Here is a 24,786-nt window from a genome sequence, read left to right on the forward strand (position 1 = left end):
TATTTGCTGTTCAAGATTAAAGATTACAACTCAAAAATGGAAACACTACGGAAACACAACACTCCGTTGTTGCTGTGTTGCAGGAAGACTCGGATCATTTGTCACCACTGCCCTCTGGTGGCCAGAAAGTCAACTACCAGACAGACCCTCGACCTCACTTTGGCGTTGCATGGTCCTCCCACTCCACATGTCGCCCTCTGTGGGGGAGCGAGGGGCCCTGCTGGGAGCAAAGGAACCTGGAAGCACTCGATCAGACACACACCTGCCCTCACTGCCATCTGGGGCTGCCTGCTGACACCCTCCGCTGGCACGAGGTTGGCACAGGCACTTGTAAACACATGGAGACATAAATATAGACGCAAACACATGCTTTCCACTAAAGATACCAGTGTATGTCATTATGTTTACTGGAGAGCCTCTGACTGTTGTTTTTCCTCTCTGTGCAGGCAAAGTGTCTACTGTTTGACGGGCTGAGGAACTCAAATAAGTGAACTTAATCCTCATCAGAGAAAAATGTTGCTTCTACTTTAATTTAAAAAGAAAAGAAAAGATTTATCTATATATTAATGCTCTCAGGAAATACTTTGCACCTAAAAGTTACATGTAGCATAATATCTGTTTCTGATTATCAATATCTGTTCACACATAAGCTTAGCCATGTTCTTTCCTTATATCATTTTGAGTTTATGTTTAATTTCTGTGATGTTTTTAATGCAATGTTAATACAAATAAACTGCATGTGTACAAAACCAGTCTGACCTCTTAAATATTACATTAAATATGAGGTTTCTCTTTTGGAACTGTGGGATGGAGACCTTTCTGTGCAGAGAGTGGAGAAAGAAAAATGTAAACACTAGTATTATCTACAGAGGAAGAAACCTGCTTGGGTTCAGTGGCCAACTGGCCACTGCCAATAACCATTGTGCAGTAGTATTTTTTTAGATACTGGTACTTTACTTGACTATTTCCATTTGATGCTATGCTACACTTCCACTCCACTACATTTCAGAGGGAAATATTGTAACTCACCACATTTACTTTCCAGATGAAGAGTTGACAGTGACACAATATAATATAACAAACATTTAAAATACTACACATTGCTAATGATGAAACCAGTGGTTACCAACCTCTTTCGCTTTTGACATCTTACAAAAAGCAGTGTGTAGTTGGGGGTCACATTTCAAATAGCTATGAGTTGTTAAAAGCTCACATGGTTTCATTTCAATAAATGTTCAAATGATCCAAATTTTCCCTAAAAACTTAAAAGAAAAAAAAGTTTATCTGACCTTTTCTTCATTCATCTCCTGTTCATCATCTCAGATTTATCTGGTGACCCTATGGAGGGCCTGACCCCCGGGTTGGGAACCACTGGTTTAAAATAACTGGCAAAGTAATTGAAACTAGCTCCACCTCCAGCAGCTAGACCAGTAACATGCTTCTTACACACTGATGCTTCAGTATAAATAATTTAATCTCATATATAATAATAGATCAGTCAGAGGGACCAAACCACTACTTTTACTGCAATACTTAAGTACATTTTGCTGATAATACTTAAGTACTTTTACTTAAGAAGAATACTTCACGTAGGATTTTTACTTGTGATGGAGTATTTTTTACATTTCAGTATTGGTAGTTTTACCTAAGTAAATTAAGTAAATAAAGTATTCCTTCCACTCCTGACTTTGTCTCTTTTAACCTTTTACATTTCTTTGAATCTTTTGTATTTTAGACTATTTGGCATTATTTTATAATAAGCCAAATGTTGTTGGGGCTATAAGGGCTTAATAACATAAGGGTTTTGTTAATTAATTTACTAATGTTTTAAAGATAGTTTTAGGATGCATTCATTTGGGTTTGCCAGGTAAGTGTTCTTTTTGTTAAATAAATGCTTGTATTTTTTTCTAAAAATTATTGTATACAACTTTAATTATTTTGCGAGCCTGTCTGTTAGAGATGGGACAAACAATTATGCTACAGGTTCAAATGGTTTTATTTTAACAGGTTTAATGTACTTTAGATAGTTATGTCATTAATATTGCCTTTCTGTCAGGGTTCATTAACTATCTCAGAGTACTCTCTGTAGAAATCTGTTATTGTTTATTCTGAACCATTATTATTATTATACATTATAGTAGACCACTCTACTATATATTAATATTTCTTGTTGTAATTTCTGTTATCCAGTGAAAGGAGTAGTTTATCAGGGGGTTTGAACACTTGCAGGGCATTATATGTCAAATTCTCATTAGGAGCTGAACCCCTCGTAAAGGTCTGATCCTAGAATCGCCCCTGAATTGAATTGAACTGAATTGAACTGAATTGAACTGAATTGAACTGAATTGAACTGAATTGAACTGAATTGAACTGAATTTAATTTAATTGAACTGAATTGAATTGAGTTTAACTGAACTGAATTGAACTGAATTGAGTTGAATTGAATTGAATTGAATTGAATTGAACTGCATTGAATGGGGAATTTCACTGAGAATTGATTCCTTGTGATGTCACAGTAGAACTCAACAGTGAATGCTGAGGTTCTTCCACAGTGGACCACTTTAACTGTTGGACTGCTTGTAGCTTCAGGTGATCTTTGTTTCTCGTCTCTTTCATGGTAATTCATTGATATTTTCCAGATTTTTGTGACTTTTTCTAAATCTACAAGTAGGATTAGCCTCTCCTCAGAAAACTGCATTTACTGACATCCACTGTGATAATACAAGGTGCAGCAACCAATATACATTCCTCTTTCAATCCAAATACTTTGCCATCCTCTCTTCAGGTAAATTCTGTGGATTATCTAAACAAAAATGGATAGCAACAGTGCACTGCGAGATGAAAGCATATTGGAGGAAAGTTTTGTTGGAGAAGATGATGACAGTGAGGAAGAGACAGGAGATGACGACTCAGATCTCACTGATGAAGGTGGTGAGAGTAGCTCAGAGAAGAAGACAAGCGGTTGGGGGTTACTTCCTCATGTTTGCTTGCGACATGTGTTCAACTTCCTTTCTGACCGTGACCGCATGAGAGCACACGTGGTCTGTCATCACTGGCACAAAGTCATGCGCTCACCTTCTCTCTGGCGCTTCCGCTACTTCCACTTCAGTGGTCGCTTGTCCAAATTGAGGCTGTCTGAATATTCCTCTGCTGTGGCCTATGCCCGCTCCTTGGGAGTTTACTTGGAGAGGCTGGAGGTGTGTGTGTGTCCTCCACGCAGGTCTCTGGCTGCCCAGCGAGTGGAGCAGGCCATCTGTGGGCTGTTTTCAGAGCTTACTAGGTAAAAGAGTGTGTCAGTATCCTATGATGTTATTTAATCATGACACAGTTCAGTCACCCAATCAATCCTCTGATTATTTTTCTTCCACAGGTTGAAGGCCCCATTAAAATCCCTCTCCATCATAAGGTTGGAGTTGGACCGGAATTGCTGGACTTTAGCACTCAGGAACTCTTTGGTAAACTGCCTGACTCAATTCCTCCAAAGAGCCTTGAGGCTCACAACTATTAATCTGAACTGGATGCGAAACTCCATGCAACAGGTGAGTAGAAGATAATCTCTCAGCAGACACGTCACTGTTCAGGTGCTTTAGTTCAAAGTGACGGTGGTAACCAAACACTAAGTCAAATGTAATCAGTTAAGACTTGAGTGTTTTGTATTTGAATTAATGACTACTCAAGTAGAACTGAGAGAACTGAATGTTCAGTGTCACTGACTCAGTCAGTAGCTTGTAGCTTTTTACAGTTCATCTGTGAAAGACCAATAACAGGGTTAACATATAGTATATAGACAGACAACCATTCACACTCAAGTAAGGTTTGTAATAACCTTAATAGAATGGACAGATGGGATGTATTTGAATCCAAGACTTAACTACAAACAGTGAAGCAGTGTTATAGCATCTCACCATTTTGAACAATATTTTTGAATGCTTGCTGATGTGTGCAAAGATTCGAATCAGGAAGGTGATTTGTAGTTTCCATCTCTTCTTAAGTACTGCTTTATGTTTGCCTATATTTATAATACATGCAAATGCTGGATACACCACTGTGATAGTTTTCTACAATTAAAAAATAATCATAATTAAAAAAAAAAAAGATAAATAAAATATGTAATTCTAAAATTTCTTTATCTGTTTTTTGATTCTTAACCCTTTGTACTGTAGGGAATCGAGCTGCTTTCTGCCCTGTCACAATCTCAGAGGCGCTTTCCTCCCACCCGGTGCTATATCTCATCTTTGCATTTAGAGGGATTCTTCTCTAGTTCAGTACATGTCCACCTCAACTCTAACGTCCCCAGCATCATGCACCACCTGCGAGGCCTCACTGACCTGAGCCTGAGTTACTCCTCTGTGTCAGATGAGCTGCTTGTGGCCCTCCAGCACAGAAACCGAGGAGGGAGGCAGAACCCCAGTAGAGACAGGATCACCTTGCAAACGTTTTCACTGAACTGCTCTATAAATGAGCCCCATCGACAAGTAAGCAAGGAACATATTGATTGAGAGGTCTTGGTTTCAACAGTATAACAACACTGCCTGCTGAATCATCAAATACAGATACTGTAGTTATTGGTGTGGCTGATAGTCCTCAATGAAAACTGCTTAACTGCTTATGTAGGCAAAAGTGGGATGGCACTGAAGGCCATAATTGATATTTATTATCTCTGAGGTGGACATATGCACTAACCCTAACCTGTCTCATGTTTCCTTTCTTCATTTCTTTCTCTGCTTCTTCTCTTCTGTCAAGCCGGTATGTGGTAGCTCATGGGCAACTTTGGCATCAAGCTCCCCTGACCTGCAAGTAAAAATCACAGTGCATCAAATCATCAACACTGACCGGCTCGCGAGGATACTTCTGCCTGAGATTCCCATGACAGATTTCACCATGATAGCCTTCTACGCCCCCGATGAAGGCTGGACAGCCAGGCCAATACTCTGTGACATCCTGCCTCACTACCGCTGCAGCCTGCAGGTCAGGGTGTTGAGCAGGCAGCATTACAGAGTGATGCTGCACTGAGTGTTCAACCAAAAACACATTATGTGAAATATATCAGATCAGGCCCTTTTTCTGTGAGGTCTGGATATAAAAAGCTAGAAATAGCTTCTTTAAACTTTTCGATTTTTAATTTTTTTCCCATAGTTAACTGTGCTTTAATAATGGGACAGATGATGGATAAACATGAGTTTTGTTTGTATTTTGAGACATTTAGAAGTAGATACATTTAATAACAATTTAAATTTGGAGCAAGGGGCATGGCAGGAAAGAGTCATATTTATGTGGTAAATAAAATGGATTTCATTCCATTTAGTTCTTTAAAACAATGAAGGTAACCTTTATTTTGTCTGTCTGTAGAATCTAACTCTGGACCTGAGCAACTGCAGCGAGCGGTTAGATGTGGAACTTGTGGAGCTGGTGAAGATGTGCGAACGCCTGGAGCAGTTGGGAGTCTGGGCTTTCTTGGAGGTCGTCACTGTAGAAAAGCTGCTGCACATCCGACTGACAAAAAGGAGATTACTCAATAAGATCAGAGTGAGAAAAAGATCAATACCGCTTGAATCTTAGATGTGTAAAAATACACATGGCATAACGATTCTCTTGTTGGTCATCATGTCTTCCAGGTGAGAATCTACTCGAACAGTGACAGCACCGTAGAGCAGGAGGACCAGCTGGAGCAATTAATGTCGTCCTACGTGCGGCTCCCTCCTGAACTGGAATTCTTTGCCATAATCTACCCCTATGTTTAATCACTAAGCATAGGTGCTCGTAGGGGAGTGTTCACCAAAAAACAAATAAAATTAACAAAGCATGAAATTATTCTGTTTTTATAAACCAACTAACTAAATTATCAACATTTGGTCAATCCAGTTTGGAGTTGTGGCACTGACTGACTGTATCTCCATGTGTCTATGCTTTTTTCAGGGAGGTGGGGGTTGTGTGTGGAAACTCTGACCTAGTTTCATTGTGAAGGGTGATCAGGGGGTGGCTGTGTGTGCGTGCATGTGTATGTGTGCTCAGGCATGAGGGGAGCACTATTTAAAGGAACAAGGATTAAGAGGCAACAGCAGTATACCAAACTAATGACACAACAGAGGGGGTGTAATCTATTGTATGGTTTTAATCCTTTTAAATGACCCTTATTGTATTATTATTACAATATTATTATGTAATAATATGATATCTCAGTATCCTGCTATTATTACATCTACACACACAATACTGCATACTTGTAGGTCTGTATACTGTATTGAGTGTATGTCTTGCTATACCAGTACATGACATTGTCTCGTTGACTTGCACAACAAACGTGCAGTGTTATTGGGTATTATCATTGCACAGTGTATACTGAGCATTTATTAGTAGTATAGTATATAGGCCTAGTTTTAATTTTTAGCTTTAGCTTTACTTAGATTGTTTATTTTTGAAGCTTTCTTTAATTTAAAAAATAACTAATCTATATCCCTCAGTTCCATTTTGTTTTGTATATAGTATGACTTGGCTATATATCTTATACAATGTAGTGACGTAATTCAGCCTTTAAAGGTTACCTTCACTGAACAATGAACAATATAGAAAATGTATGAATATTTTCTTAAAGAAAAAATAAAGATACATCCTGATTCTTGGTAACAGTAATATTTGTGGTCCCTGGTGAGGATTATCACAGTAGTTGACAGGCTAAAAATTAGCCTGACACATCAATAAAACAGCATCCTCCACGTTATTGGTCGCCAAAAGTCATGCAAACTCACGTGACTGAATAATTTCATTAGGCAACACGGTTAGCCAATGGTCGGCCCCATCACCTGACCGCTATTTGAATATTGATGCTCCACTCCCTGCTTCCACATTGGTGCGCCGTCCTGCCTGTGTTGTTGTTGTCTGACATTGTCTGAGTGGGACCATTACCACATCGACAGATTTCACTGTAACCAGCCCCGACGACTAACATGTCCTCGTTGCTGAAGCCGTTTTCGGTGTGTGAAGGGCCGTGCGAGAGTGGCGGTGTCCGGCGAGGATGCCCGAGCTCAGACCTCCATCCGCAGCCTCCATCGCAGCGTCTGACCGCCGCTGCCGTCGCGGCGGGGATGGGCTCTCTGCCGGCTCACCAGCGGCTATATGCGGCCAGAAGGAACCTGGCGGCTGCAGCAGTCGGAGGGAGGAAAATCACGCATCCTGGAAAGGCTATCCTTGCAGGTTCATTTTTGCAACACAGATACTCATCCAATAGATTTTCCAGCACATAGTTGCCTATTGCTTTGTGCACATCCTAATCTCAATCTGTCGCCCATTGACGCTGACCATGCAGAATTGGGTCAAAACGCATTCAGCCAGGAGTGATGCTTACAGCTTATTTTACATTGCCTGTATGTTCGTTCACATCTTATTCCTTTGGCTTCATTTAAAAATAAAGATGTTGAAGTATGCTGCTGCGCATTAGATAGATGCTAATTAGGCTATTCTTTCCAACTCAATCCAGACTCTGCTCTGCTGTGTAATCACTTCACATTAGCATTTCATTCAGACACACTATAGGAAAGATCTGGCATCAGCATCACTCTGCAGCGCATCCATCTCATTTTATTTATGCTAAAAAGGAAATGCTAGCAAGTTCTTCCTTTTCTCAGAACATTCAGGAACAATTCTGCATACGAGTCACCAAATCTCTCCTTTCCTCTTTCTCACTCAGGTGGCATTGCAGGAGGAATAGAGATCTGTATCACCTTCCCCACAGAGTATGTCAAGACTCAGCTGCAGCTAGACGAGAGAGCCAACCCGCCACGATACAGAGGGATTGGTAGGTCACTGGGACATGTGTGACTGCTGTCTGACTGCAGGTGTGAACCAATCTGCTGCCAGATTAATCACTCCTGGATGCTTTGCCTGTGTCTATGTGCAGGTGACTGTGTGAAACTGACCGTGCAGGATCATGGGCTCAGAGGGTTGTATCGAGGTCTCAGCTCCCTGCTTTACGGATCAATACCCAAGTCTGCAGTGAGGTGAAGATGCACACACAACATATTGTAGCTTTCATGAAAATACACACATTATGAGTTTAAATAACAAAGTTGCATTAAAAAAACACTTGCCTCTCTCATCCTTTTGGTTCGGAGGGAAACAGATCAGCAGGATTTTAAACATGAACTCACTTTTACAGCCAACTGATTTCACAGTTATGTCACAGCATTTCTAAGTACTGTAGTTCAAGCAAGAAAATTCAGTGCTGAGTTTCTGAAAAGTGAAATTTGGGCAGTAAACTGTTTCTGTTGGACTCCAGAAGAATCAGTATGACAGATGTTTCCTTTGTGTTGCTTCGGGGTTGGTTCTTATTATTATTGCCATCGTTTCTTACAGATTTGGCACATTTGAAATGCTCAGCAACCCCATGCGGGATGCCACGGGTCGGCTTGACAACACGCGGAGCCTCTTGTGTGGTTTAGGAGCGGGTATAGCAGAGGCCATCATTGTTGTCTGCCCCATGGAAACGCTAAAGGTCGGTTGAGCTGGACGCTATAACACATTTCTTTAACTGAAGGAAGATTTTTACTGTTGTGATAAATGAACTGGTTCTTACCTCGTCCTCCAGGTGAAGATGATCCATGACCAGTGTTCCCTCAGACCTCGTTACAGAGGCTTCTTTCATGGAGTCAGTGAGATTATCAGAGAACAAGGTAAGAACATATTTAATTAACTTCCCTTCACCTTATTATTACACACACAATACAGTCAGCTGTACTGGTATCAGTTGAATGCATAAAATATAAATGTTTTGTCAATGGTTGTGCTCCATAATGACACATTATCTGACTCATTTAGGTGTCAGGGGGACATATCAAGGTCTGACAGCAACTGTGCTTAAACAAGGAACCAATCAGGCCATCCGGTTCTATGTGATGAATGCGCTGCGCAACTGGTACAAAGGTGAGAAAGAAAGCCTTCATGCTGCAAAGCAAAATCTAGTTCACCTTTTTTTTTTTTGACATTTTCCCCCATGTTTATTTTTTGCTCCTTAGGCAGCTGTTTTTGAACATTGATGTGTTGTCCTTCCATTGTCTCACGCATTTAACATGAATGCACATTTTTGGTTTTGCCTGCTAAGGTGATGATCCCCGAAAAGAAATGCATCCGATCGTCACTGCGATGTTTGGAGCTACCGCAGGAGCAGCAAGTGTTTTTGGAAATACTCCTCTGGATGTGGTGAAGACCAGGATGCAGGTAGGAGACACGCCCTCTGATGATTTCATTACTGTCATCACGTTTGCCATTTCTAAACACACACTGCTTTTTGTAGGGTTTGGAGGCTCACCGCTACAAAAACACAGTGGACTGTGCCTTCCAGATCTTGAAGCACGAAGGACCACAGGCGTGAGTAACCCGTATACTGCTCCTGATACTTGCTGTGTGGTCATTTGTGACATTACTGTAGACTTACCTCCCCTCTTCCTGCCTGCAGGTTCTACAAAGGTACCGTTCCCAGGCTTGGCCGCGTGTGCTTGGACGTGGCCATCGTCTTCGTCATTTACGAGGAGGTGGTCAAACTACTCAACAATGTATGGAAGACTCAGTAGAGACAGACAGTGAAAGCGGTCCAGAGGGAAGCACAGACCAGTGCCTCATGCTACGCACAACTGAACACCTCTACTCTCGTTCATAGCTCTCTGCATCACCCTGAGCAGATGACTCTTCATGTTGACCAGTTTCCAGTCTGCTACACAAATGATTTGCAGGACTTTCCCTGAAAACAGTGATAATACAGGATGGAGAGCAGCTTGTTGCACATTTACATTCACATTTCTCTTCTCTAGATTTAGGAATAAAGATGGATCATTCTATTTTAAAGAAAAGGAAAATTAAGTATATGTATTATTCTGACCAAACTAGTTTTGTTTTCGTGAGTCTATAACAAGAAACATGAGTTTATTTAGAGAAGAAACACAAGTCAGTATGATTAACCAAAGGCTAGAATAAGAGGTGGAAGAAAAGCAAAAAACAAACAAAAAAAACTTTATGTTTCAAAAAGGAATATTACATTATGTTTCAGCTTTCTATGACAGTTGCTACTGTACATGTAGTAGAGTGATCACTTTGTACTGAAACCATAAATGTGTCTTTTGATTCACTGAGCACTTAATATACTGAGCGAAGAACTGAGATGCTATTGGACGCAACAGCATTCGCTGCAGTACTTTAAATTATCAGTGCAGTACTTGAACACATCTAGGTGTTGTAATCGCTTACTTGACTGTGCTCGTGGTGTTATCGCGCAAAAAACACCCGCAGTATGTCCTTGCCTAGTCTTGGTGACGAACTTTAGATCGCTGTTCATTGTGTATTTTATGGCCACAGCGGTCAACAAGAGCATGGCTGCATGAATCTTGATGTGGCGTCTTTCCCGTTACACACCGACAGCGGCTTGCAGGCTAATTGAGGCCACAAAAACTGGTCTGGAGTCAACACCTCTCCTGCAGATTGTGTCTAAGTGTTAATCTGATACAAAAAACCTTAAAGCACAAACTGAAGGAAACTGTTTCATATGTAGCTAAATCTTCATGTGCAGTCTTAAACGCAGGATGTAAGAGTGTAATTTCTTACTAGAAGCATTAACTAACAATTTCAAAATGTGACAAGTAGCTGTGGGAAAGCTTTTGGTTCAGTCTCAAGTGAAGGCTTTATTTAGGGATATTTGACCAGTAATTGGCAACTGGTGTGCAGCCTGAAATGTTAAAGTGAATTTGCTTCTACTCCACGAGATCGTTACATGTAAACTTGTCCACGTAAGCTATTGACTTAAGTACCTGAGCCGTCAGCGTTTTTTTAGTCAAACGTTATGTCACTTTAATATTCTTTAAGTTTACCTCAAGCTAACCTGCTTAAAAAGCTTTTTGTACGCTAGTTTTTAGTCATGTTCAAATGCACTCATTCTTATCGAATATTGTTTACATATGCAGATGTTGAACTAATGGGAAGTAGATACAGTATAAGAAGCACACTAACAGAACAAATGACTAGTATCTAAGCAAGGTTTGGTTTTGATTGACTTAGTTGCTCCACAGAAGCCTTTAACTCCACTATGCCAAATTACTAAGTAGAATCTTAAATCTAATGTCCCTGATGATAGCACAACTTTATTACATTTAATGCAACAGAATATTGTTTAATCTTTATGTCAACCATTTTGTTTCCATTACCTAAAGCACATTTTTACTGTATAGAATATTTATGTGTTTAAGCTTTGCTGCTTTTCATTAACAATGGATCAGACATCATACTGATGTGAATACTCACATTTCAGAAGATCTTGTTGGATAGACTGACAGATTCATTTGTGTTAGAAGAAAAACTGAAGTATGATGTAAGAAAAAATATTGTGATGCAAGTATTATTTACATGATCAGATTTAGAAACCTCTTACATGGTATATGGTTTCAATAAACTTGTGATTAACAAATTTTGATATGAGTGACTCTGGAAATCTGTGTTAAAAAATCATATAAAAGAAATTGAACAGTAAATCTAGCCATGATGTAATATAGTAAATATTTATTCATTTTAAATATTCACAGATCTGAAAGAAAACCGAATTTAAAACAGGTTATTATAACTGGAGTTGTGCACTTGATTTTTCCCACAGTGGGATGAGAATCAGAAAGTTGGTGATACTTGGCTTCACCACAGCGCCAGAAAAATCAGCAGGTTGAGGCTTTGCTGACGGCAGGAAAGAGGAGATTAAAGGCTAAAGGAGCAGGGCGAGCGCCATCAGCATTAACATCACAGAGGAAGGTTATTAGCTCTCCCACCTGTCGTCTCACCGCTCCACCTGTCAACATGTATAGTTCATGATGTAGTAAGGCTTAAGGAAAAGTAGAGGGACACACATGCTGTTGAGAAAAACATTTGGTTTCCTGATGTGCTAATTAGATCCTGTTTTACTCTCAACACTTGAATGCATTCATCTCCCTTCATCTCTTTAAAATCTAAATGTGGCTATGTATACATTTAAAAGTACATAACCTTGTTTGTAGGCAATCCGGTTCTATGTGATGAATGCGCTGCGCGACTGGTACAAGGTGAGAAAGAAAGCCTTCATGCCGCAAAGCAAAATCTGTTTGTGGTCCCTGCAAATGGGCGTGGAACTATAAGAAAGCTTTAATATGATTTCAGAAGCATGTCAGAACATCTGAAGTGGGCAAATCAATGCCTACATTAACAGCAACTCTTTCAGTGTTTGAATTTGAGTTGCCAATACTGAATTATATTTAACAGTTTAATATCCTGATGATTATAAACTGCCAATTCCCATTCAGCTAAACACCTTTACAGTGTTATATTTGTAAAATTCCCACGTGGGTTTCAAACCCGCACAGGTCATCTGCATCATGATGATATTAGAGTTCCTTAACACAATGCCATTGTTGACAGACAGTGTGATAGAGCCAAATGTGGCATTACGTAGATTCTAGTCATCCTACTCCAGTCATCGGGCTGCTTGACAGTAGAGGAATGGGCGGGACGGTACATGTGACATCCAAAGTAAGGAGCAGCAACAAAAGGTGTGACTATCGTCTCCATCTGGAAATATACAACACAAGGTGCCAAAGGGTTAGGTGTGAAGAAAGATCGGTATTTTAAGGAATAGTGTGTAAGATTTAGTGGCATCTAGTGGTGAGGTTGCAGATTGCAACCAATTGAATAGTCCTCCCCTCATCCTTCCCTTCATCATTCATACTTACAGAAATTATATTCCATTTCTGCCAAGTCTGTTCCACTAAATCTTACACACTGGTCCATTACATTTTCAAAAAAACTGGCGAAATATCAAAAATGGCATCTCACTCACATTCTAAGACATTTGTCTTTCCCACCACTAGCTACTCTTTGTCCATCAGGACTCCAGTCCACTGCATAAACCTGCAAAGATCACAAACAAGGGAATTAGGACAAAAAAACAAAAAAAACAGTACAGAACAACCAGGATACAGCACTTGTTATGAATCCTTTAACCCTTTACCTCATCAGCATGGCCAGGTAGATCCATATTAAGCTTTCCAGTCTTGATGTCCCAGACTTTCAGTGTGCTGTCACTGCTGCCACTGACGAGCAGCCGGCTGTCTGCTGACCATGCCACTTGATACACAGATGCCACATGGCCACGTAGGGACATTAAGTACCTATGGGCACGTGGAGACAAGCAGGTAGAGACATAATTACATAGGGATAGACACAAATCTTTGGCTTACACTACCACCATCTGGAAAACAGCAGTATTACACACAAGTACAGCATCTCAATGTTGCTAGCCTTTCTTACTTTCCAGTGCGTCCATCCCAGATTTTAATGGACTTGTCGAATGAGGCAGAGGCGAGGAGCCTGGTGTCTGGGGAGAAGAGCACTTCATTGACCAGGGCGCTGTGGCCTGTCATCCTTGCCAAAGGCTTCTTGTCTTCTGCAGGTTTCCATAAGAACAAGGTGAAGTCATCTGAGCCAGACACCAGGCGCTCCGGGGCTGAACCCTGCAGAACGAGAACAGATGAACACAAGAGCACTGATGCAAGGAAGGGGCCAAGAGAGATACAGACCTAAACAGATCACAATAAACAGAACTTACCCTAACTGTATTATATCTCTGCAAAGCTTTCTCCTTCAGCTCTTCCACTGGATGACAGAAGGAAATGCTTGTTACATGAAATCCTCCTCTTACAAAACGCCTTTTCTCCATAGAACAGCAAATGTATTTGTATGAATAGCATTTCAACCCAAAAGAGTAACATCCTTACATGATCCAGTGAGGTCCTGGGGGTTGACGGTGGCAGTTGCAGGTTCAAAAGCTCCAGTACGCAGGACGTAGTCTGTGCTGAGAGCCAGGGTGTTCACCCAGTGGGCGTGACCCTGCAGAGTCCTGCATTGGACACCCTACATCCAAAGATAGAAATAAAAACACAGTGATGTCTCCTTCCACTCATTCACCTCATTCTGTCAGTGTCTCTGCCACACACACACTCACATCTTTGGCTCTCCAAACTTTGACTGTCCTGTCCTGAGAAGAAGTATAGAGAAGTCCATCTCCTCCCCACTTCACACAGGTGACAGAATGAGTGTGTCCAGTCAGGATCTTCTCACAACGTCCCAACACGGTGTCCCAAATTCGTATTGAGCCATCTTTTGAGCTGCTGGCTAAGTGCCGACACCCTGCGTTGCTGAAAGGTAGAAAGATCAGACAAACTACAATCAGAACAGGATGTGTAAAACTGTGTCCCAATTGAAAATCAAGTATACATTTACAGAAAGCCCAAGACACAGCCTCTGCTCCACTAGCTTCTGTAACTCAATGCAATCTCTCATTCCTGTTATTTCATTACAGAAGTAAAATAATAGGAAGCAATTCATAGAGTGACGAAATCTCACTTACAGATGCAGAGGTTCCCAGCAGAGCCAAGTGATCCACTTAGTGTGTCCTGTCAAAGTCTTCCCTATCTGTGTGCCTGTCACTGGATCCCACAGACAGATCTACAGAAACACCACAAGAAATAAATACATACATACCTCAAATACACAAGATGTGTTCTAAAATACAGCAGTGATCAGATGTGTGAATTTGGAGGCACACCTGACTGTTTTTGCATCCCGAAGCCAGCTTCTTGCCATCAGGTGACCAGGCGATGCTCAGTACCCAATGTGTGTGTCCTTAAATAAAGCACAGCTCAGCTCTATTACTCTATCATTTGTATCTTGATGTATACAAGATAATGCTGCCCTGCAAGGGATTTTATACCTCTGGCAGTGTGGTGAGGCGTCTCAGTCGCCAGGTCCCAAAAACGTACTGTGGTATCACCTGAACCACTGGCTAAATATCTGAAATGAACAAAGAATATTAATTAACGAACAACTGCTAGTTCCACTACTGCTTAAGCATCCTGACACTGACACCTAGTGAATGAAATAAAGCTGGATACAGAATTTCTCTAATTGTAATTATATCATTAAGGACTCTTGGATAAAACTGAGTACAAGACAGCCCCATGATGAACAGGCAAAGAAATGTTCTTTATCAGAGTTACTCACTTGCCGGTAGGACTGAATGAAGTTGAGATGACAGCTTCTGTGTGTCCCTGTAATGTGCTGGTACAGCGAGCCACAGCCCGGACCCTGAACACGGCCTGTGGCTGGTACACCACTGGCAGGACTTGCTCTGTTTCAACCCCAAGAGCCTTCACACAAGTTCCCAGACAGGACACCACCTCTGCCTCTCCACGCACAAAAAACGCCAGTGGCACTGGTTCCTCCTACAGTGGATAAAAGACAGAACAAGATGTATTAACTGTGTTATAAAAATTGAAGCCGAATACAACTTAATGAACGTACCAAAGAAAGGTTAAGCAGAAACCAATACCAATACAATTTGACTTGATTAAGACCAGTATTTATACATTTGGGGAAACATAAACCTGCCTTTGGCTATTATGATACGGTTACATAATAGGGAGAAATGTGTGCACAACCACATTCAGATTCAACACACACAGTAATAATCTCAGTCATTGGTACAGTGCAACAATATGAAACTTTGACATGTTTTCATTTTCAATGTATATACTGTACACGTCAACAAAGGTTGGTTAAACAAATAAGGCTCAAATGCCTTCAAGCGCAGTTGTGCACAGCTTTAGCACAATTTGAATTATTATTTTATATTGCATAATGCCTGCTAATTACCTTCTGCAGCAGTGCATTGCAGACCAGCTGAAGTTTTTCTGGGGTGATGTCAAGAGGCACATCAAAAGGTGAACCCAGAACTTCCCCCTGCTCGTCCTGGAACTGAATCAGGAGCCGCTCCACGTCTTCACTCATCTTCCTTCGTTTGCTTCAGACCCAAGACTGACAACACAATATCTTTTAATGGAAGTGAAAACACATATGAAACTTATTTATACAAGTTAATGACGAAGGTTTCCTCTTTGTGACTGGAAAAAGAATTCTCTCAAAACACGAGGCTCATTTTTGCTGATAAAACGATTCAGTCCATGATATCAAAGCGACAAGTTGATAGATAATATAATTCAAGGATTTTTGGAGTCTATGCCATTAAGTGAACATAGTTCACTATCAGGTGTTGTCATTTCTCAGTTTTCTATTCTTCAAAGCTACATTCATAGCTAACTAGCTAGCTAACTACCTGACAGACTCTATCAATAGTAAATAAGTTTAACTTGTAAAACAAGACAGAGCACCACAGTAAAGCCATGTTCAACGCTGTTGTTCAAAAATATTTAGAAGTACTCAAGTTAAATGTTTATCCCTATACTGTTAGCTAGCCTGTGTCCACCTCTCAAGCTAGCTCAGCTAGCCTGCTGTTAACCTGCGGCTCTTTTCAGATTTCTTTACGCAGCTTTCACAAAAATGTGAGACAACCTTCACTTGTTTACATGCTTCTCTCCCGTTATCAACGACATAATATTAGCACATACATGTGTTAATACTTTACCTTAAGCGAGGAGGCGATGTTTTAAAACTCCCCACGTGTGTAACACCCAAGACCCTTTAAAGAAGAGATGCTCCAACGGGCTGTAGTTGCTGCTGGCGCAAAGGATCATGGGAGAGTCAAGCGCGTAAAGGAACCGTTGAAACGTGCCCATCTTCTGTTGTGTAGCATTTCCGTGTGGATGTTTGTGTTTTCTGCGTTACTTTCCACGTCAACTTTCAGGTATGGCAAGAGAAATCCGACAGGCTCAAATTCATGACATTCCAAATGTAATGCTTTTCATAACAAAGCCGGAGAGTTAAATCACAGCACTGCAACTGAGGATGTTACTTTGGTAACTTAAAATCTTTAAAAAACTGAACTGACTGTACCTTTAATTTAAATTGAAGACCAAGTGTTATGATGATGATGATGATGATTATTATTCTTATTATTATTATTATTATTGTTATTATTATTATTTCCCACCACCATCATCATCATCAAAATAATTTATTTAGTGTTTGGACAAAATCCATACCTGCCTACCACTACCTATATGAAGTAGTAGCATAATAGGTTTGGGCGGTATTACGGAACACCAGGATGTTTAGATACGGTTTTCAATACTGTCAAAAATAGACCCCGAGGAAATCTGGAGTTTACAAGGAGCCCCTGAAGGCAGCAAATATGAATTATTCTTGTGTTTTTATGATTGTGGTGAATGAAACTCGCACGTTTTTTTTTCGTTCATTTGTTCGAGCTGATATTCATCTTGTAGCATTCAGAAATTATTTCCTGACATTTATTCAGCTGTTTCTCTGCTGTGGTACCTGATGAACAGGTAGGACTGATGTTCATTGTTTGTTGTCTTAAGTTTTGTCTTGTAACTTATCTCTAACTTACCTAAGCGCTCATATTCATCATGTATTTTCTGCACTGCTGGCGGTTTGTGGCTCAGCTTTTACATCTTGTTTTTTTCAACGCAAATACCGTCATATTACCATACAAGTTATGAAGGCATGAAGATATGAAAAAAAGACTCCCTGCTGGTGAGTGGATGACTGGTTGTTTTAACTTGTTTCTCATAGATGTTACTCTTAAAACCATATAGCTACTAACCTCAAATCACAGCTGCCATTAGTGTAACCTCTGTATTTAGTTCAGTTGCTTTTGTTGTTTGTTAGCAAAGAAAATTATGACTTTTCATGTAGCTTAGAGGTGAAAACGTGTTGCATTATTCCATGAGTACAATAACAAAGTAAAATATCTTATATATGTCAACAAACTTCACAGTCAGCCGCTCCGTCTCTGATTTAATTTGGTCTCAAACATGTTTGTTTTGACACATTTTAATCAGACACAAGTCCTGCTTGAATAAAAGAAGTCACTGTAATCACAGATGAACCTGAAAGGCATTTCCAACACTTCTCATCTTCCTGTAAGTATTGAATTACCACAAAGAAACACACAGATCCCAATATACATTCTGCTGATTGGATTCTATTGAAGTGTTCAACCAAATGTTCACATTTTAACTACAACATACACACATGCACACACAAACACAAACAACATTTTTTTTTCTTTGATAACAATCATCAGGTTTACATTGGAGTAGAGAAGACATTCCATATTGCACTAATGCAAGAAACACCAGCTAATAAGTTAAAGGACCAGTGTGTAGGATTTAGTGGTATCGGTGAGGCTGCAGATAGCAACCAACTGGCTTTCCAAGTGTGTAGGATAACCTATTACAGCCATGCTTTTCGAGAAAAATGCAGTGCTTGGTTTGTCTGTTCTGGGCTACTGTAGAAACATGGCAGTGTAGAAGGAGACCTGCTCAGTCTGTAGATAGGCTATAAAAGGCAAAAACAACAATTCTTATTTTCAGGTGATTATACCCTAATTAAAATATATTTTTGAATATTATATTCCATTTCTGCCAAATCCATTCTGCTAGATGCCACTAAATTCTACAGAGTGCACCTTTAAGAGATAGATAAATAATTACTTCAAATCTTTATATCCATCCATATATATTCAAAAATTAATCTTATCACTATTCTGTTCAATGTCTTAGAGTCTGTTGTGATACACATTAGACTTATCATCACATATAAATCACATACTTATTTATAAAGCAAAACACTTCAGTGTAGAGGTCCACATCAACATCCATACCTAACATTAAATGCTCTGAGAATAATTAATGTGTAAATTATATTTAAAATTTGTGTCATATCTTTATCATTACACTCTCAGAGACTTGGGTACAATAATTGGTGCAAATAATCCAGGAAGAAGGTTCATAACTTTACTAGGTGCATCTCTCTGTCTTAATATGGTACATATGAAGTAAAATAGCCTACATCAACATGCTGTGTTTTCTTTACAATAGTTCCTGATGTTGTCAGATTTTTTTTACTTGTTGTACAAACTTCTGAACTGGCACTAATGTAGGCCAAATCAAAAACTACTGAAACTAGGAGCATATTGACGGGCAGTTGTCATGGCCACTCTCAAAAACATACTTTTTGTGTTAAAGCCACTGCACAGTTTGGCATTTTTGTTCCTGTATTTCCTCTAACTTTCCTCTAATCTCTGACTGGATAAAAATGCAGGCCGATAAGCTTGTCGGCTCCTCGTTACAGAGTAGAGAAAGTGCTCTAGAAAGAGTGAATCTGACTTGAGGTGAACATGAAAGCAAAGTTGGAAACAACACATTGGTGTTTCCAGTCCATGTGATGCTACCATTTTCTCAACTGAGTCAGCAGTAGTTGAGTAGATGATGGATCAGATGTTGGGTCATTTTAAAGTCTGAATGACTTCTATGAGAATTTACAAGGAGGGGAATTAGATGTGTCACCGGAGTGTATGTGTTCTTAATTGTTGATCCCGTTTACGTTGTCAGGAACGAGGCCTTCCATGACGGCACGCTTTGACTCCAGGATCTGCAAGATCGAAACAGGGTACCATGTTGCTTTGCATGAAGAGTTTTAGCAGAATAATCCATACATCTCTATTTGGTGCTCATGACAGTTCAGTAAATGTGTGATCATGACAGCCAAATGCAATGGCAAATGTAAGGTTATAATATAAGAATTTAATTATTTATGTCATGTCCTATGTAGTAGTTATCAGTGATTCAACAGGCACCATATCGCCACAAAATTATGTTAAATATAATATAATATGTAAACTACTGGAGCAGTAGAGGTACACTCACCTGGAAGTTAGCACTGAGGCCGATGATGCTTTGCATGTTTGTACTGTAGTAACCCAAAACATAGTGTCCACCTAGCAGAGGGATCTCATCCTTATCCACAGATACCTGCAAACACATGCGTAAAAATGAAGCGTGCGTTCATATACTGTAGTGTCTGTAATTTAAAGTGGTTTTCAAACATGAAACAAATACCTAACGTGCACTTTACCTGTATGACTTCATTTATCTCTGGCAGCTCATTCTCTCTAACCCAAACAAAGGTTTGATAGTCAGATGCACTCTTGAATCCCACCTGCAGGACAACAATGCCATAAGTTAAATTCTGTGTTGTATTTTATTATTTTACCATTGTGTTTTTATTTACGTCTGTTGCAGTACCTTGTACAGGCCAATCCAGTCCCATGTAGAGGACATGAAGTCCTCCTGGATAGTGTAGGTCAGAAGTGCATCCTGATCGGCGCTCCATACACCCACAGGGGACACGTGCACCATTGGTGTGTCAAAGCACTTCCTCAGCTGTGAGACAGTCAAGAGGAAAAAAAACCTCCACATTATTAGAAGGAAAGATGCACACTTAGATTTGTTGATTCACACCTGAGAAGCACAGCACAAAGTGCTAGAGTCTGACAGTGACCCTGCCCTTACCTCCACACTGAAGGTAGCAATGACAGGCTTGTGGTCACTGACTCCGTAGCTCATGTCACTGGTGTATTTATCCTGGCTGACAAGGATTGGGTACTCATCCTGTCCGTCATCAGTAGAAGTTGATGCATTCTCATCATCATCTTCTGATGGCAGAATTTTGGGTTTGATACGCCAGAGGATCCGATCTGTCCAGGCCGGCTTCCTCTTCTTACCACTGAGCAAAGCAAAAGCAAGGATTATATTTTGAGAATTGAGTATAACGTTCTGTTTTCAATGCTTACCTTTTCTGCCAAATTTTCTTTATAACTTGCAAATCTTTTTCTTACATAAACATGTTGGAAACGATGCTGTTAAAGAATACAAACTACACACATTCACACATACAGGCACATGCAGTACTATCCCTACAGTGAGGCATGCTGTGAAGAAATGATGCATATTATGGACACACAGTGCTCACAGGAGTGGGAAATACCATTTTTGACATAGTTTTACAGCTTATGTATACACACATTCACTATCAAAAGCTACACATACATTATGCAAGTGCAAACAGTGCAGTGCTTTGGGTGCAGGAGGGAGTTGTCTCAGGTCTAATGACTCTAATCTGTCACTAAACAGCGGGTGTTAGGGTTAACCCTCAGATGACTTTTGATGACCACATCTATTCCAAAACTCTTTCTACCATCTCAAAAACATCTCTAAAGTCCATCCCTCTCTAACCCTGTCAGATGCAGTGAAACAGACACATTTTCATTGCACTGCCTCCCTGTATGCTTCAGGATTGACTACAAAGTCCTGCTACTCACAGACAAATCCATCAGTAGACATGTGCCTCCCGACCTACAGGAACTGATCACCCCACAAACCTCCACCTGCACCTTCAGCTCCGCCAGCAGCCTGTTCCTCTGGGCCCCCAGTGCTAAGCTCCACACCATAGGGGATTGAGCCGTATGCTTTGTTGCACCATGCTTGTGAAGCAGCCTCCCTAACCATCTGAGGGCAGCACAATCTCTCTTTTTAAAAAAAGGCCTCAAAACCTTTCTATTCAAGAAAACGGTGTGCTCTATGTTATTAATACTGTAGCACTTTGAGTTTCACTATGAATGAAAATTACTGATCATGTCTGTCATTCTCTGATATTAACTAAACTGTTTATGTCTTGTCAGTGTCTCCAGTTGCTACTGTAGGTTATATGTACAGCATATAACCCCATAAGTGTCACTCACTTATTTCTAAAGGCAAAATCTATGGAGACACCCACCTTGGCGGGTCTAGCTCCCTGTGCCAGGCCCCCAACCAGACAGACAGCAGCCCCCAGGTGAGGGAGGTGAGGAGAAAGAGGAGGGTGGTGCTGCAGCGCTGCAGGGGTCTGGGTCTGTACATGGTTAGGGGCAGCGCCACAGTGCTCTTTCTGAGAGAGACACATACATGGCGCTAGTGTCAGGAATTTGTACGACTCACAGAAAGAGCTGCTCCCAATTTCATCTACACAAGGTTTTTATTGCTTTAGTTCTCTGTCTGCCAGATGATATATATGTGTCGTTTCAACTGAAGATGTGGTGGCAGAAGCTTTAGGGAAAAGGATTGTGCGGTGACTATAGAAATAACGGATTGTGGGGCATGCAACATAAAAAGCAAAGAGTGCTTCTTATTTAAAACCCAACCATGTCTTCGGATTGCTTTGCAAAATTCAAATGGAAACAAGAGCACAGATGAATGTTGGGTGCATGTTTGGGAAAATTTGTTCAGTCTCTTAATCTGAAAGTTTAATACATTTGTTTGTAGTGTATGTTACCTGGTATCATAGGTGTCAGAGTTTCGATCAAACTTGTAGGTGGGTTTAAAGTTTAGTGGCCCTTCCTCAAATTCCTGCAGGAAAGGTTCCTTCTTCCTCATTGTGATGAGCTGCAGGAATATGAAATAAATTAGCAAGGATTAGCATTAGCACACTTAATTATGTGTGTGTGTGCATGTGCTAATTTTGACATATCACCTGGTCTTTGGACCACAGCAAATTCAGGCGGTCACTGTTGATGGAAGAGCGCAGGAAGTGCAAACCATGGTCTGCGATACGGAAGTTCAAGTCGCCAAAACAGAACGCCACCCTGTGAGAGAGGGGTGGAGCCTTAGTGCATATGTTTTACACTGCATATGAGTGTGTGTGTGTGTGTGTTCGCATTCATGTAGGTTTACTAACTTGTGGTCACGGACTTGTGGGGTATCAAAGATGTCAAAGTTTTGTGCCTCCAGGATGTACTCAAACTCATCAACGCGCTGCAGAGCGTAGTTCATGTGAGCTGCTAGGTGGCAGTTGAGGAAGCACACCATGTGGCCGTAGAAGGAAAAACGTGCCGACACCCCTCCTTTATTCCCCTGACAGAGATAAACATAATGTGAGGTAAAAGATAGAGAAATTGATTTCCACACAGTTGATGTGTGAGAGTTGGATTGTGCACTGCTTCCAAGAAACCTTGAAAATATTTTTAGCTATTGCCCCCCCTCCCTTAACCAAGGTGAAAAAGTTTGGTCATTACTCTATTTTTTTCTGTAACTTGGATTATGTTTCAGTCTGTCTTTTTGCCCCATTGTACCTCTTTACCAGTTTTACAACTGAGTCTTCTTTGTTTGTGATCACTCTACATACTGTCAAAGCTGTTGCACATTTCACTAGACAAAAACAAAAGGCCTTTCATAACATGTTAGAATCTGATGCCAATGGGATTCCTGGTGTGCAGAGTTTCATCGTGCTGTCTTCGAGGTTCTAACCAGTGCTCCCAGTGTGATATTCCTACCCAGTAGCCAAAGATGCCAGTACGAGTGTAGGTGGTCTGGATGTTTTGGATGTAGGGGAGGTGAATTTGTTTGGCGAAAACCAACAGAAGCAAACCCTGCATCCTCACAGATGTGATCTAGACACAGATGGAGAGACATTTCAGTATTTTTTATGTGATTTGTAAAGTTTTACTGTACTCTTTGTACTCTTACAACATGTTAGTACACAATATTGAAAATATGATTTTTAAGCATAGTAGCTCCATGGATTTACATCATTTTCTTTTCTTTACAGAAACCTTTTGGACACTATGATTTAATACCAGCAGTTTTCACATCCACATAACCACATATATACACTACCAGTCAAAGGTTTACACTTCCTCATTCAAGGGAAGGTTGAATGTGTGTTTAAACTTTTGGCTGGTACTGTGTACAGTATATCACTTGTAATTATACCTGTACACATTGTACTATTTCCCTTCTCCTCTGTTTGTCCTCTCTCACCTTGACGAATTCTCTGGGTGCCAGTGTGTCCATGAAAATGTGGCTCCAGGAGTCCTCCGCTAACAGGTCTGAGATGAACCTCACTGGCGCAGCATTCACCTCCTGCAGGCTGACATACACCAACACAAATAAATAGCAAACAGCTCACTTACATCTTTGCTTTGCTCCAGTGTTGCATGCTCTATTTACGTTCTTCTCACCAGATAATTTCATAATTTAGTCCAATTTTAAATCTGAGTGTCTATATATTTTTTATTTCTCACCCAATCACATAGAGGTCTGCGGGGGGCTGGACATCCAGTTGCAGCAAAGACGTGATGTCTTCAGGAGGCTCTGCTGTGGCCACATTCCAGGTCACTACGTGCAACCTGTCAGTGTGTTTAGTAAAGACAAGAGTTGACTAAAGTGATGGAAAAAGAGACAATATTGACACTATAAGTTATATTCATCCCTAAGTTTGAATTACATTATTATTGTATTCCCTTTGTCATAATAATGACTATACTATTACTAATACTAATACTGTAATTACACTAATACTACAAATAATACTAGGAAAAAAAAAACATTTTAATCGTGGTCAATTGCAAGCCATTTTATTTCTATATCTTATAATGCACAATACAGTATTCAACAGCTTGTTTTTGTCTGCAGAACATAACATAAAACATAAATAAACATAAAAAAGCAAAAATTCAATACATGCCAATAACATATTTGCTTTTTCAATGTCTACACTTTAAAAATATTATAGGGTTAAGTGGGAACTAGTGGAAGTAAAGAAAGAAGTGTTAAATTGTAAAGAAACCCAGAAATAATTCTGAAAAAAATCCCGTCAGACTATGCACTCATAACAACATTTACAACATTAACTCGAGTTTGAGTTCTTGATAAATGAGTATTTGTGTGTAGCTATATGTTTAGATGTGTATTAAACCTGAATGCATCTGTGGGAATATAGCGTCCACAGAGCTGGAACGCCTCATCCAGTGTGCGGGACACCTCTTCACTGGCTTCATCATCGGAGCTCATATCCTCTATGCAGGTGAGCAGCTGGGACAGACGCTGGCGAAGGAGCATCTTGGACCTCGAGCCCTGAGATGCCGAGCTGCTCATGCTGTCTGAGCGCTGGCGTGGGCTGTCCGTAAACGGGTCCATCTTTGGAGTTTAGATTGATAAA

The 24,786-nt window shown here is 40.4% G+C and overlaps 4 protein-coding genes across 5 annotated transcripts; 2 read left to right on the top strand and 2 right to left on the bottom strand.

Moving 5' to 3' along the window:
* Positions 1-2,813: 2,813 nt before the first annotated feature.
* On the top strand, positions 2,814-5,741 carry LOC133994424 (F-box only protein 39-like). Its single transcript, XM_062433677.1, has 6 exons — positions 2,814-3,280; positions 3,371-3,539; positions 4,164-4,475; positions 4,744-4,968; positions 5,350-5,526; positions 5,616-5,741. The coding sequence occupies exons 1-6, from the start codon at positions 2,814-2,816 to the stop codon at positions 5,739-5,741; spliced, it is 1,476 nt and encodes a 491-aa protein (XP_062289661.1).
* A 1,203-nt stretch (positions 5,742-6,944) lies between these two features.
* slc25a1a (solute carrier family 25 member 1a) lies at positions 6,945-9,759 on the top strand. The gene is made up of 9 exons (XM_062433475.1): positions 6,945-7,191; positions 7,685-7,792; positions 7,895-7,994; positions 8,350-8,488; positions 8,582-8,666; positions 8,812-8,916; positions 9,095-9,210; positions 9,287-9,360; positions 9,449-9,759. Exons 1-9 carry the CDS (start codon positions 6,945-6,947, stop codon positions 9,561-9,563), a joined length of 1,089 nt encoding a protein of 362 aa, XP_062289459.1. The 3' UTR covers positions 9,564-9,759.
* A 1,756-nt stretch (positions 9,760-11,515) lies between these two features.
* nle1 (notchless homolog 1 (Drosophila)) lies at positions 11,516-16,520 on the bottom strand. 2 transcript variants are annotated; one of them, XM_062433095.1, is made up of 13 exons: positions 16,475-16,520; positions 15,706-15,882; positions 15,055-15,275; positions 14,765-14,844; positions 14,600-14,676; positions 14,402-14,499; positions 13,997-14,189; positions 13,770-13,905; positions 13,601-13,647; positions 13,303-13,505; positions 13,004-13,163; positions 12,833-12,903; positions 11,516-12,564 (listed from the first exon to the last, which is right to left on the bottom strand). In XM_062433095.1, exons 2-13 carry the CDS (start codon positions 15,838-15,840, stop codon positions 12,552-12,554), a joined length of 1,434 nt encoding a protein of 477 aa, XP_062289079.1. In that variant the 5' UTR covers positions 15,841-15,882; positions 16,475-16,520; the 3' UTR covers positions 11,516-12,551. The 2 variants fall into 2 exon arrangements, with proteins under 2 accessions (XP_062289079.1, XP_062289080.1); XM_062433096.1 differs by having other exon boundaries at positions 15,706-15,867; positions 16,475-16,512.
* Positions 16,521-19,335: 2,815 nt separating this feature from the next.
* inpp5kb (inositol polyphosphate-5-phosphatase Kb) lies at positions 19,336-24,764 on the bottom strand. The gene is made up of 12 exons (XM_062433678.1): positions 24,544-24,764; positions 23,870-23,974; positions 23,607-23,715; positions 23,120-23,236; positions 22,525-22,700; positions 22,321-22,432; positions 22,123-22,232; positions 20,325-20,538; positions 20,058-20,195; positions 19,888-19,971; positions 19,680-19,784; positions 19,336-19,404 (listed from the first exon to the last, which is right to left on the bottom strand). The coding sequence occupies exons 1-12, from the start codon at positions 24,762-24,764 to the stop codon at positions 19,336-19,338; spliced, it is 1,560 nt and encodes a 519-aa protein (XP_062289662.1).
* Between the last annotated feature and the right edge of the window lie 22 nt (positions 24,765-24,786).

The sequence above is a fragment of the Scomber scombrus genome, chromosome 14, assembly GCF_963691925.1.
Source record: "Scomber scombrus chromosome 14, fScoSco1.1, whole genome shotgun sequence".
NCBI classification, from domain to species: Eukaryota; Metazoa; Chordata; class Actinopteri; order Scombriformes; family Scombridae; genus Scomber; species Scomber scombrus.

Excerpts from the sequence above, each read along its gene's own strand:
- slc25a1a (XM_062433475.1), top strand. The coding sequence starts at position 6,945 with ATGTCCTCGTTGCTGAAGCCGTTTTCGGTGTGTGAAGGGCCGTGCGAG. Across the intron at positions 8,917-9,094 it reads GCTGCGCAACTGGTACAAAG|GTGATGATCCCCGAAAAGAA; the intron begins GTGAGAAAGAAA and ends TTGCCTGCTAAG. Across the intron at positions 9,211-9,286 it reads TGGTGAAGACCAGGATGCAG|GGTTTGGAGGCTCACCGCTA; the intron begins GTAGGAGACACG and ends TGCTTTTTGTAG.
- nle1 (XM_062433095.1), bottom strand. The coding sequence starts at position 15,840 with ATGAGTGAAGACGTGGAGCGGCTCCTGATTCAGTTCCAGGACGAGCAG. Across the intron at positions 15,276-15,705 it reads GCAATGCACTGCTGCAGAAG|GAGGAACCAGTGCCACTGGC; the intron begins GTAATTAGCAGG and ends TATCCACTGTAG. Across the intron at positions 14,677-14,764 it reads GCCTCACCACACTGCCAGAG|GACACACACATTGGGTACTG; the intron begins GTATAAAATCCC and ends GCTTTATTTAAG.
- inpp5kb (XM_062433678.1), bottom strand. The coding sequence starts at position 24,764 with ATGGACCCGTTTACGGACAGCCCACGCCAGCGCTCAGACAGCATGAGC. Across the intron at positions 20,539-22,122 it reads TCTGACACCTATGATACCAG|TGGTAAGAAGAGGAAGCCGG; the intron begins GTAACATACACT and ends TGCTTTGCTCAG. Across the intron at positions 19,972-20,057 it reads ACTGGATTGGCCTGTACAAG|GTGGGATTCAAGAGTGCATC; the intron begins GTACTGCAACAG and ends GTTGTCCTGCAG.
- LOC133994424 (XM_062433677.1), top strand. The coding sequence starts at position 2,814 with ATGGATAGCAACAGTGCACTGCGAGATGAAAGCATATTGGAGGAAAGT. Across the intron at positions 4,969-5,349 it reads ACTACCGCTGCAGCCTGCAG|AATCTAACTCTGGACCTGAG; the intron begins GTCAGGGTGTTG and ends GTCTGTCTGTAG. Across the intron at positions 5,527-5,615 it reads GATTACTCAATAAGATCAGA|GTGAGAATCTACTCGAACAG; the intron begins GTGAGAAAAAGA and ends CATGTCTTCCAG.